General features: G+C 34.8%; 1 protein-coding gene across 1 annotated transcript; it reads right to left on the reverse strand.

The window, feature by feature from the left end:
- Window positions 1-8,840: 8,840 nt before the first annotated feature.
- LOC143067722 (transmembrane protein 256 homolog) lies at window positions 8,841-14,313 on the reverse strand. The gene is made up of 4 exons (XM_076241194.1): window positions 14,032-14,313; window positions 10,599-10,642; window positions 9,949-10,029; window positions 8,841-9,099 (listed from the first exon to the last, which is right to left on the reverse strand). The coding sequence occupies exons 1-4, from the start codon at window positions 14,228-14,230 to the stop codon at window positions 8,956-8,958; spliced, it is 468 nt and encodes a 155-aa protein (XP_076097309.1). The 5' UTR covers window positions 14,231-14,313; the 3' UTR covers window positions 8,841-8,955.
- Window positions 14,314-14,460: the final 147 nt, after the last annotated feature.

A 14,460-nucleotide genomic window follows, 5' to 3' on the forward strand; every position in this document is an offset into this window, starting at 1 on the left:
AGCAGATCCTGCTCCACATGTGGCACCCGTCGAATTACTCATGTCATAACAAATCCGGTTAATAGTCTAATTCGGTAGGTCACATTCATGAAAGGGAAGGGGGTTGTAGTTACGAAGTAAGGAAAATATCAGATATCATCTGTGAAACGATTATTCCATAACGGTCAACCAACTCGTGATTGCGTCCGTAAAATTTACGAAGGGTCCAAATATTCGAATGCATGTCGTATGTTAGTCCAAATGAACGAATTATGCGGCGAATATTGGTCACTCACTCTCATAAAAAAGAATAATTTCACGTTTATATTAATGAATGATGTTTAATTGTAAAAAGGTTCTGAAGATAGTATAGGTGGAATTTTAGGCCTTGAAATTCCGATTTCGCATGCGTCGTATTTAGCCCATAAAATATTCTATCCACTTGTGGGTTTTATTTTAAAAAGAAAATTGTATGTCTGGAAAAATAGATACCAAAAGGGCAGGATCTTTTCGGGAACGTCGGGATCGGGTGTTTTTAAGCTCGGGAATTCGGGATAAACTGGAATCCGCTTGTATTACGCTACACTCAAACAAAAAGTAGTAGTCAGCCGAGAACCAGCTTAGAATCGGAATCGATACTTTCGGTATCCGGGAATTCTTTTTTTCGAATTTCGAAATGTCGGGATTTAAATTTCTTTAAATTCGTGACCTCGAAATTTCGGGATCAGGACCCCTCCGACACCCCCCCCCCTTTTTTTCCTTCTCTTCAAAAAAGGAAAATAACGAAGACGCTGAATTTTTTATTTTTGAAAACTGATTGTAACTCAATTTTTTTTATATTAACTCTTGATATCTTCGTACTCCTACTCAATTTAACGATTGTTTACATGTTATCCAGGGCCGTAACTACATTGAGGCAAACGAGGCAAATGCCTCATGTTAGAAATTTAAAAAAAAAAAAAATGAAACAAAAGATTGTCTTAATATCAAATTGTTTTCACGGAAAGTGTCTAACAAGAAGCAAGTTCTCTTCACTCTCTGGTGTCGCCCCTGCATGTTTTTCGTGATCAATGTTTCTTTTTTACTTTTAGTTTTTTTTTATGGTCTTTGTTTGAACTTCTGTGTCCCGGGTTTGTCTTTTGCTCATTTATTGTCCTACTTTATGACAATAGTCTGAGTGTTGATTTTCATTTGTAAACGTGTGGTTTTGCAATGTTGCATGCCTACCGATGTCCAGATATTGTGCGAGAAAATATTTTAAGAATATACAAGACACCGAAAAAAATGGTAGTTTCTGCATGGAGAATTGAATTTGATATCAAAGAATTCACAACTGGCTTCTTTTGGTTGGTAAAACTACATGTAGATAGCTGACATGGTTTAAATAAAAGTAAAGTCACCAATTTCCCGGTATCAAATAATTTGAAAAAAAAAGCAATAATGTATTGCCATATGACCACTTCCATTGATGGGTTAAACTTGCATTATATTTAAGTCATGTTCAGACCCTTTTACAGAAAATAAAGAAATATGGAGTAAATGTGCACGAAACCTAATCGCACACAAAGTCAATGCATAAAAATACTAATGATCAATTATTTGGTCAAACTTGCTGGAGGGTCTTCAACAATAAAAGAATCATTAATACTGTAAAACAGGGTCAAGATGGTCCCTAGTGTCGACTTAAGCAGTACTAGTATTTAAAGCATAATACTGCACTGTCACTATATTTCAATCTAGTCATAGTCATAAAAGTATCACCAAAGTCTAAGCACAATACAAGACTAAAACAGACAGACAGATCCGGTATTAATGATTATGAGAATTATGAATTTTGCTTTGTCCTACATATCGGTTTTTTTAATGTTGTCCATAAAACCTTAGTCTTAAATTACAATGAATCTATGCTCAGAATGCACGATTTTGCGTTATTTTTCTCAGAGCTTCTGGGGGCCTTGAGTGGCCCCAGTCCCTTCGCCAAAATTTTTTCGCCTCGCTCCGCTCGGCGTTATTTTGCCTGACTATTTAAAGAGGCTAGTTACGGCTCTGTTATCTCTACTATAGTCTTGGCGTTTTTCCTTTCTTGCTTGTTTCCAGAGAGTTACACACAAAACTAGACAAACTGATTCCCTCGCACTCCACTCTGAATAAAATGTATTATAACAAAGTCAATGTAGGACTTTCTTTAATATATTATTGTATCTGGGAGACACACTTGGTTCCCCTGCAGATGCAAAGTTTTTATTTTAAATAACAATTACATTCAACCGCTTATACCCCCAAAATGACAATGTTCAACTACTAATATCTCCCAAAAGGGCAAATATTGATAAAAATCGAAACCCTGTCAGACCACATGCACACCTTTAATATTTGCACAAACAGACAGAAAAGTGAAAACTTCCTTCAAACTGTAAGAGGACCGGTTAAGCGGAATAACTATACACCTCATAACTCGAGAACGGACGGACACAGGTAAATCAATATGCCCCAACTTTCAATTGTGGGGAATAACCAGAGGCTCTCAAGAGCCTGTGTCGCTCACCTTGGTCTCTGTGCATATTAAACAATGGACACAGATAAATTCATGACAAATTGTGTTTTGGTGATGGTGATGTGTTCAGAAAACGACATCTGTAACAAACATTAAACTTTTAGCTACCGCTTTACAAGCAGAGCCAAATACAATGAAAGTCCCAACTATGTACTGGCTTCCGAAGCTACACAAAACACCTTACAAATATAGATTTATTTCGTCTTCAAGCCATTGTTCCACTACTAAATTGTCTATTCTTCTTACCAGCACACTTGGTACAATTAAAAATCTGATAATAAATTGTTCAAATAAGGCCTTCGAAAATAGTGGAATTAACTACTTTTGGAGTGTCAAGAACTCGTTGGAAGTACTTGATAAATTGCATGCTTATATTGGTGATTTTGAATCTGTTCAAAGTTTTGATTTTTCTACCCTGTATACCACATTGCCTCACATTCTCATTAAGAAAAAATTCACACACCTAATTAAATGGGCATTTAAAAAGTCAGAATGTGAATATATATGTTCAAACTCTTTTAGGTCATTTTTTAGTAGCAATAAACAAAAAAACTATGTCAATTGGACATGCTTTGATACTATATATGCCCTTGAATTTTTACTAGATAACATTTTTGTTCGCTTTGGGAATTCCGTATATCGTCAGATTATCGGAATTCCAATGGGGACTAACTGTGCACCACTTATTGCGGACCTGTTTTTGTATTGCTACGAGTTACAATTTATGACAAAAATAAGCAAAGACCCATCGAAACAACATCTGATAAACAAATTTAATAATACTTTTAGATATTTGGATGATATTTTGGCTCTCAAAAATGACGACTTCAGTATGTATATTAAAGAAATTTATCCTGCTGAACTTACTTTAAATAAAGCTAATACTAACAATGACCACTGTCCTTTCCTCGATCTTGATATCTATATCACTAACGGAAAGCTGAATACTAAAATTTATGATAAAAGAGATGATTTTTCATTTCCTATCGTTAATTATCCATTTTTAGATGGTGACGTTCCCTTGTCACCATCTTACGGTGTTTATATATCTCAACTTGTACGATTCGCTCGTGTATGTAACAATGTTTTAGATTTTAACGAGAGAAATTTATGTATTACTGAAAAATTATTACACCAGGGTTTTTGATATCACAAACTAGTTAAAACATTTACTAAATTTTATCATCGGTATAAGGACATCATTCGTAAATATAACTCAACATGCAAACTTCTTATACGTTCAGGTATTTCACATCCAATTTTTTATGGAAATATTCTTTATAAAGCACAAAGGTGTCAGTATTCACCTCAAAAAATAACAAAACCTTTGAATAGACTTATTAAGAAGGGATATAGTTACGATACTGTTGTCAGGTCATTAAAGATTGCATATTTTGGCGTTAATATTGATTCACTTATAGGGTCTTTGCATCGGAACCAAACACATTTATTCAAAAACCAGTTGTTGGCATGACACGGGTTATGTTCTTCTCATATATGTTATGATGGTATGATACTAAACCCCCAACGGGAAGGATTGTGCCTGATGTTCATATGATGAAATCATAATCGTTCAGTCAGTTTAATTGAAGTCTGGAGCTGGCATGTCAGTTAACTGCTAGTAGTCTGTTGTTATTTATGTATTATTGTCATTTTGTTTATTTTCTTTGGTTACATCTTCTGACATTAGACTCGGACTTCTCTTGGACTGAATTGTAATGTGCGTATTGTTATGCGTTTACTTTTCTACATTGGCTAGAGGTATAGGGGGAGGGTTGAGATCTCACAAACATGTTTAACCCCGCCGCATTTTTGCGCCTGTCCCAAGTCAGGAGCCTCTGGCCTTTGTTAGTCTTGTATTATTTTAATTTTAGTTTCTTGTGTACAATTTGGAAATTAGTATGGCGTTCATTATCACTGAACTAGTATATATTTGTTTAGGGCCAGCTGAAGGACGCCTCTGGGTGCGGGAATTTCTCGCTACATTGAAGACCTGTTGGTGACCTTCTGCTCTTGTTTTTTTCAATGGTCGGGTTGTTGTCTCTTTGGCACATTCCCCATTTCCATTCTCAATTTTATTGTAGATCTTACTTTACTGAACATTCTTGTCGCTACAATTATCTACATCTATAATGAACTTTGCCCAGTAATTACAGTGCAAAATATTTTCTAAACATTTACAAAAATTTACAAAAATTTATGAAAATTGGTCAAAATTGACTATAAAGGGCGATAACTCCCTAAAGGGTCATTTTAAAATTTTGGTTATGTTGACTTAATTTTAGACTTTTCTTTGCTGAACATTATTGCTGTTTACAGTTCATCTCTATCTATAATCTATACTATTAAACGAGAAGACCTCATTTTGTGTGTCGCTTCTCTTCCTTCCACAATAAATCAATCATCATGCCTCTGTGTCCTATAGGTAACATGCATAGTCGCATTTGTCATCCATTCTTACGACTATTCAGATTGAGTTATTTTGGGAGAAAAACGACAAAAAAGAGTGCGGATATGATTCCGTCATCAGACTGACTTTTAGTCATAGATTAGACTTCCGGTTTGAAACATGCACAAATACAACCAATCGTATGATAGATAACAAAAATGAAAAATAAATAAGTCATTCAGAGCGTTCTCCATATCATGGTGTTTAGATCGCAAGAATCACAACTATTATAGAGGGGGAGGACAGGGGGGTATCCTTCTCCCTTCTCCCACCCCTCTTCTCCTTTCTCCTACCCCCGTTCTCCTATCTCCCATTAGAATAAAACATCTCCTTTTGAGATATTTTTTCTTGAAATATTAGATCATTTTTTAAAAGGAGAGATATTTTATTTTTTCTCCTTTCTCAAACTTTTTCTCCTTTCTCCCAGCCTTCCTCTCCTTTCTCCACCCCCTTTTCTCCTTTCTCCCACCCCCTTTCTCCTTTCTCCTACCCCCTTTCTCCCTGTCTCCCTTACCCCTGTCCTCCCCCTCATTATACCTCCTTAGAGATGACAATTATTTTTCGTGTTTATCTACATGTAAACTACGATTATACTACTTTAATATATAGAGACTCTCTGTATTTTGTCAGGGACTTTCTATGTTAGTATAGAAAGTTCCTGATTCTGTCTACTGTTTTCTTTGAAATGTTTACTATTTAAGGGGTCATACCACTTGCATAAATAAGTAAAACTTCATCTAAAACTACCTCGACCAAAAACTTTAACCTGAAACGGGACAGACGGACGGACGACGGAAGACCGAACGAACGAACGCATGGATGCACAGACTAGAAAACATAATGCCCATAAATGGGGCATACAAATTTATTGTTGAAAGGGAAAATAGTGATTTGGCAAAAATGAAAGTAAGGTAAAGATTAGAGGATTAGGCAGGACCTTTTTGGGGGCGTCGGGATCGGGTGTTTTTAAGCTCCTGGTTTTGGGATTGATCCTTACGTGATCCGGTAATATATTTTTCTATTTCGGGATTTCGGGATATGAGGTTTTTTAAAATTCTGCATCTCGGGTTTTCATGGTTTTAAGCCCGGGATTTCGGGATCAGGACCCCTCCGACCACCCTTCAAATTAGCCTTAGTCGGTCTTGGTCATTTATACAAGATTCATATCCTACCATTGGCATTTTAATAAGGCTCCCAAAAGAAAAAGCACTGATGGATTGTCCTAGCAGCATATTTTATTAGACTAATAATGGTCTATATATAAGCAGTTACATTTATTATATGTTTAAAACGGTGCAAATTTTTAATTTGATTTGACTTTTACCAAATTTTAAAGAAGCATTGTAGCAAAGGAGAAGAATAATTGTGGTCTGAGGCCAGAAACACGAAATAATTGAATTTAACAGAAAGGAAACAAATATCGGACTTTGGAAAAAGGAAGAGAGCTTTTCATACCTTTTATGGAATTCTCCATACATAATATCTTTGACAAGAAATCATCCTGTAATAGTTCACAAGCTGTATATGCCCGCGATTTCGCGGGTGTGTTCTAGTAATATTCAAGATTATAACCAAACACTGCAAAATTTTTATTTAAAATTACTATTTTGGGGACAAAAACCCAACAAGGGCTTGTCTGATTTGTCTGAAAATTTTAGGGCAGATAAATCTTGATCTGATAAACAATTTTATATCTTGGCAGATTTGCTCTAAATGCTTTGGTTTCAGAGATATAAGCCAAAATCTACATGTCACCCCTATGTACTATTTTTAGCCATGGCGGCCATCTTAGTTGGTTGGCAAGGTCACGCCACACATTTTTTAAACAAGATACCCCAATGATGATTGTGGCCAAGTTTGGTTAAATTTGGCCCAGTAGTTTCAGAGGAAAAGATTTTTTTAAAAGAATATTAAAATTTTTGAAAAATGGTTAAAAATTGACTATAAAGGGCAATAACTATATGGAGAACGATTTGATTGGCTTATTTATTTTTCATTTTTTTGTTATCTATCAAACGATTGGTTGTGTTTGTGCATGTTTCAAACCGGAAGTCTCAACTATGACTAAAAGTCAGTCTGATGACGGAATCATATCCGGACTCCTTTTTTGTCGTTTTTCTCCCAAAATAACTCAATCTGAATAATCATAAGAATGGATGACAAATGCGACTATGCATGTTTCCTATAGGACACAGAGGCATGATGATTGATTTATTGTGGAAGGAAGAGAAGCGACACACAAAATGAGGTCTTCTCGTTTAATAGTATAGATAAGCCAAAATCTACATTTTACCCCCATGTTCTATTTTTAGCCATGGTGGCCATCTTGGTTGGTTGGCCGGGTCACGCCACACATTTTTAAACTAGATACCCCAATGATGATTGTGGCCAAGTTGGGTTAAATTTGGCCTAGTAGTTTCATAGAAGATTTTTGTAAAAGTTAACGACGACGGACGACGACGCCGGACGCAAAGTGATGAGAAAAGCTCACTTGGCTCTCCGGGCCAGGTGAGCTAAAAATAGGATACTTTCATATTTGTGTTTTGTTCATATGAATAAGATTATATAAGGAGTAAATGTCAATGATACAGCATCACATTGGCACAAAGACTTTGAATTAATGCGTGCTGCTTTTCTACTGATCACTTGGCATTCAGTACCAAATACAAAGAGTGGTGTGGTCGGAGAAAGAATTATGTTACCTGGAATAACCTTTTGACTGTGTATAAGGATATATGTACAATGTGCGGAACAGCACTTTTAAAATAACCGAATAAATCCTGTCAAATATCGTTTCCTATCGGCTTACAGTATGTGTTCTACAACAACTCTTTCATTGCTTTAAACTAGCTCCACTACAACTCTCAAATAACTTATAATTCACTTCTGTAACAAAGCACGTATTGCGAATAACAGCATTAATTTATTCTGGAGTGCAAACTGTGACATTCTTTCGACTTTTGTAGATAGAATAAGTCCTTTTGGTGGTCCTTACAAGTTGGTTTTAAATTTTCGACTGTCGATTTGTACGAAAGTTTTCCTATTTAGGTCCTTCTAAAATCTTATTGCAAATCTATTTGCTGCAACTCATATAAAGCTTTCTAGAACTTCCACAATAAAAAGGACAAATAAGCTACATACACCAGGAGTGTGATAAAATGAATAGTGCTGCTAATTTTCTCCACAATATTTATGTATGTTTTGAAAATAGATTAACGACAGATTGTATGTATTCTCATGCACATTTTAATAACAGACTTATTCCTGGTTTTGAAATAAATCAGTTTATGACACAACTCGGTAACGACCCGTCTAAAGTTCTAAATCCAACAAAGCCTACCGTTACGATGATGATATTTGTTTGTTCGAAAGCAAGACTTTAAATTAATCTAATACAAACACAGTAATAACTGTCCTTTCCTAGGCTTAGATATTTCAGTTTCACACAGGAAACTCATTACTATTTAACGTCAAACGAGACGAGTTCGGTTAATCTTTCTGTTTTAGACGGTGATGTTCCAGTGGTCCAAACTTGCGGTGTTTTTATATCACAACTCGCCAACCCCATATATATATATATGTAGTGACGCAGTGGATTTCAACGAACATAATTTGTGTATCACTAGTAAAATATTTAGTCATAGATTTTGTCACAACAAATTACCTAAAAACCTTAACCAAATTATTTTATAGATACAAATGCTGGACCTATAAAAAACAAGCTTATTACTATAAACGGGACAACACATATACCAATTGTCCGGTGGTATTGCTTTAGAGTCCGTTTATTTAGATATGAACAATTAGGGAGAGGATTTCTTTATATTATGGCTCTGTTTGATAAAACGAGAAACATACTTTTTTGAAAGTACTATATTTTATTGGAATAACTTTCACAAAGCATGAAACATGTTAATGATGTACATTCATACACCTTCATATCAGGCACATAGTTTTAAATGGTCAGTTGAGCTCATAGCATCATAGCTAACCAAGCCAGAATAAAAGCCATGCCACCATAAGGTGTTATCATTCGAACTCTCTTGTCCCCTGTCATTGCATTGTAATAGCAGCTTCCAGAAAACACTAGTATTCCTAATGTCAATAAACTTCCGACCTGGAAATAATAAGCAATAATATTAAGACATCTAAATATAACCAATATTAAATCAAAGGGAAGAGCAATTTTTAAACTCCAGTAACGTTAATTCCTTTGACCCCATTCAATGAGAAATTCTTACACAAAAGCTAATTTCGAATTTCTTTTATCTTGTTTGAAGTTGGTAAAACCATAGAAGTATTATATTGACTAGTAATTATATAATACTTCCATGATAAAACCTTCTGAATTTTTGGTCCTCAATGTTCTTCATGTTCGTACTTATTTTGCCTTTTTAAATTTTTGATTCCAGTGTCACTGATGAGTCTTTTGTAGAAGAAACGTGAGTCTTGCATACACAATTCTAATACTGGTATCTATGATGGGTTTATTATCCACATTTTCCAAGGTGCAAAACACCCCAAACGTAATGGGTCGGCCCACATAAATTTTATTTTGATCCGTTTGGAACTGTAGGCGGGAGAGCGATGACATCGTCACACGAAAGGACAGAATTTTGAGGAATGATTGATTGATGATGATACCACACCAGAACAGAATGCTTGCTTCGTCACAAATAAATCAAATGATAGAAAAAAATCGTTTGAATGAAAACATTTGCAGAAAAAGAGTAATCTATATACCTTTGCAAGGAAACCATGAAAAAGCAGAACATATATTTCAACTACTGAAATAGAGCTACTATGTCTGTATGTGATGCAAAGGATTGCAATATATCATAAGCAGTGATATGATTGAATGAATAGAATGTGCAAAACAATAACACGATTATGTCACGTATCATTCCCTTCTCGTAGTTCATATATATTTTCCATGAGATCCTAATATTTTGGGAATAGCACTTACCAACACTGGTCGACGTGTCAGTGGAGATCCCAATAGGGCAAGACTATGAATAAGATGCATATGATTTCCTGAATCAAATATCTGAAAATAAAAAGCAATCACACAATTAACAAAAAAACATAAATCTATTACAATCCGCTTTGTAATTTTATACAAATAAAGATTGTCATATTTCTACACGGCATAGATACATATATCTTGCCTTGCTGTTATTTATTGCAATTTAAAAATTCTCTCTATTTATTCTACGTTTCAAGATAACAGCAAATATTAGAAATTGTTAAAAAAAAATATGTAAGAGTAATAACACTTTGTAAACTGACAGTAGGTAGACCTCAACATTCTGAACATTTTATGTCTCTCTCAGATTTTCTCCATTTATATATTTTCAATATAATAGTCAAAACTTGCATTTCACCCCTGGCCTATTTTTTCTAATGTTAGTCGTGTCGGCAATGTGTGTTGGCTGGCGGGGTAGTCTGATATATTTTTAAAACTAGAACCCAAATGATGATTGTAGCCGAGTTTGTCTTAATTTGAAAAAGTTAATGAACGAAGACAGATGACCGACGACAAACAACGAGTATAGCTACTTGGTCCTTAGGTCCTGGTGAGTTTAAAATATTGATATTTTTGTTCTATATACTGACCTTTTTTCTTTGGGCCATTTCTTTCGATTCGTCGTCTTTAAATCCTATGGAGATATGTGGAACACATGAATAATATATGAAAGAAATATGTCAAACACATAAATAATATATATTTTATTTTATGCCTAATGTATGAATAATATATATAATATTGTATAACAAAAATAGCTGTTGAATTCTGTGTTGTAGGGGAATGTCAACAATTTGAAAAGGAGAAGCCATTATGCATTGCTATTCTCACGTGGCGATTCTATTAGTTCCATTGGTAAATATACGAGATTTAATCGCCTGAAACAAGTTAGAAGGAAGATACACTTTCAATACCCATACTTTAAACAAGTTCCCTTTCTGACAGGATAGAGCTTCATATAGAAACCCAGATCTCCTATTTTGAAATGACACAATAGCTCTAATACAGACGAGCTTTATCTTTAAAGAAAGGACAGCGAGGTTTCTGGACACACAAATCTACTGTTATGTGTTGATTGATGATCGGTGATTGGTATATAAAGCCACTTCTAACATTCTTGGTTCCCTTATGGCCGCCAGTGTTTGTTGGATCCAACAGATCCACAAAACTTCGGCAGAAAAACTGTTAATCCTAGTCAATTAAAATATCAAAGATAGAAAGCACCTGCCACGTGCGGATTTCGAACTCATAACATAAGTGTTGACAGTATAAAATGAACAATTTAGACTGCCGGTCGAGCCCCCTGCATGATTTTAATGTTAGGGTTTGGACATACTAATTTTAATTTATGACCACGGTACCCCACATGTTCATAAAGCTGATAAATGAGGGGGAGTAAGGGGTTTAACTTTTATGATGTTATGGGGTTATTTAATTCTTTGTTATCTGTTATTCTGAAAATTTATTTGCTGTTAGCTGTTATTGTCATATTCCTTGTTAGCTGTTATGGGACTATTATTTTTAGTGTTATCTGTTATTGTGATATTGTATTTATTGTTAACTGTTATTGAAAATTGGAATGTTAGGATTTTGACAGCCAATCTTAAGTAGAAATTGAAGATAATTGAACATTGTGACTTGGTTTGAGAGTTGTCTCATTGGCACTTATACCACATCTTCTTATATCTATTGTAGTCTTTCAACTGGTGATATGGAAGTCACATATTTGCAGGATTTCAGTAACATACACCCCATCATATGTATTTTGGCTTTGTACACATTTGTTGTACAAATTATAACTTGTACAAATAATCATAACCATCATTCAAATTGTCAATTTCAGTCCATTTCTATTAAGGAGCTACCATTTGATTTATAGGTAGGGGAGGGGTGAGTAAAAAACGGCAGGATGAGACACTTTATGTAAAAAAAAATGAGGATATCAAACTAAAAAAAATGCAGGACCAAATAGAGTGAAAAATAAATAAGCAGGACAGAGATTACAACAACAAAAAAATGCAGGACACAATTGTTCATCCTAGCCTCCCCCCAAATATATTTGTTTTTATTAAATATTTCTTTAGCAAACACCGAAATTAATAATTTTGTTTAGTTTTAAGTGATTTTATGTCGAAAATTATAATTTGTATAATTGTATATTTTTGGTACAGATCATAATAAACTTGTGAACAATATATAAAAGGTGATTCTGCTAAGGTCGTATGGACCTAGGCCTATCCTCATCAGGTAACCCTAGCCATATGATTCCTTTTTTGTGATATTGTTCGAATTTGAGTTTTATGTATACACATGGAAAAAAGTATTGCAACACCTTGATTTTTTAAAACTTGAAAAATCAGCCTCTTTTTTTTGGATGAAATATAATAAAATATGTGTATAATATTATTGAAACATAGTTTATGATAACATTGGCATTGAAACGAACAAAAAATGTTTGAAAAAAAAAATGATTTATATAACCACAATTTTAATAACAAAATGAAGTGTTATTTGTACAAAAAAATGCATTTTACAACTTTTACTGTAGTCGAACTTTGCAATGTCAGACATTTCAAAATTAATCTTCAGATGACTGTTCACATCATGGTTGATCGTTATACGCCAAAGAATTAGTGCTTTGTGCGCAGCCTCCATTCAAACGGATAACCGCATCTAAACGTCTTCTGATTGCTTCCATAAATCGACTAATTTGTTGCTAAGGTAGCAGCAACCATTTCTGATGAAGGGCATTGTTTATTTCATGATGTGTTTGAACTGGGGTGTCCTTTCGCGCACTTTCCGCCAAATAGTGTCCCAAATATGCTCGATATGGTTCAAATCCGGGCTACGATCGGGCCAAGGAAGATGAACCGAATTCCATTTGAACATTGGATCTTCCTCCACGATGCTAATTTCCAACTTTGGCGAGCTCTGCACTACATTGGATACGGAAAACTGTGTGTCTGTTCGTTAGCAAAGGTCTCCGAAATGGTCTTATCGCACGATAACCAGTAGCGATGAGTCGATCTCGAACAGTTCTTGTTAAAAGCTTCCTGGATGGCCACCACTCTCTTTTTAGGATTGTCTTGTATGCAATGGGTTTCCTTCTGACCAACCTTCATTATGCTTGATTTTCCCTAGCAAATGGTATAGGGGTCTTCTTATCTCGGAAGGTCTTTAACAGCGTTTATTGCCTGATTTTTATTCTTAAAACGACTTATAGTGGAATGGTGATGACCAACAATACGTTCAGTTGTTACAACGACATCCCTGCTTCTGTTATGCTGATAATATGCCATCTTGCTGCAGTTAAAAGTTGTCAAGGACCCATTACAAGGTGTCAATCACATAACTTAAAAAACTTGGTTATTTAAAGTGTTGAAAACAATGAGGATAAAAACAGCTGTTTTGTTGTTTACGGGTACAGTAGCTGCATGTGCATATAAAAACTTATCGAGTCGATATTTATTGATTAAACTCTGGTGATACTTAAATAATGTTTAATTACTTCTATTTTACCAAATTATATCACAAAAAAATAAAGAGTGTTTTTTTAATTTCAATTTCAATTAGGTGTTGCAATACTTTTTTCCATGTGTATATATGGCCGGGGATAATGTTCTTTGTACTCCTAAGTGTACATGTTTATCAAATTCAAATCAATAATTATTATAACAAAAAGGAAAACATGTGGCCAAGGATACCTGATAAGGATTATATTTAAAATGTATATATATATGTCTCTGTTAAAGCCTATAGCTAGGTCCATACAGCCAGTTATATAATAAGATCTACTGTATTGGTCCTGGACCGGACTGATTTTAAGATTTCATTTACTGTTATCTGTTATTATCCCTTCTCAATCCCGTGTTATCTGTTTTGATTTCTGTTTTAAGCCAAATCAATTTACTGTTTTGTTGTGATTGGGACCCCCCCCCCCCCCCCCCTCATAAATGCAAAACTGTAAAAGTGTAATAAACTGGTTCTCAAGTTTGTTTCGTTTCAATATAGAACTGGACTTACCGTGCGCTCCATAAGCTGACATGGCAACGGCTACAGCGCCGGATAAACCTGCAAGTCTTACAAAGTGTCTGGACTGTCCGATAATCATGGTAGATTCTTTTATAACAATTCTTTCTACGGGTATCTCAACGATGCGTTCGGGGAGGAGGGAAGGAAGTCCTTTATAAAAATCAATCACTCCACCAATAATATTCGACATGACAATATTCTCAATCAAACATAATAGGCCAGTCACAAAACAATTTCGTCAATGGCAATGTATAAAACGAAAGTAGAAAAAGGGAAATAACCAGGATTTCTACGAACCGAAAGTAGAAAAAAAATATTGTCGGATCATGTATATGATTAACGTACGGAATTTTTGACTAATGATCAGTATTATGAGGCATTCATACGATTTAGAGTAAATACATACTGTAACATATGTTT

The sequence above is a fragment of the Mytilus galloprovincialis genome, chromosome 3, assembly GCF_965363235.1.
Source record: "Mytilus galloprovincialis chromosome 3, xbMytGall1.hap1.1, whole genome shotgun sequence".
Taxonomy (NCBI): domain Eukaryota; kingdom Metazoa; phylum Mollusca; class Bivalvia; order Mytilida; family Mytilidae; genus Mytilus; species Mytilus galloprovincialis.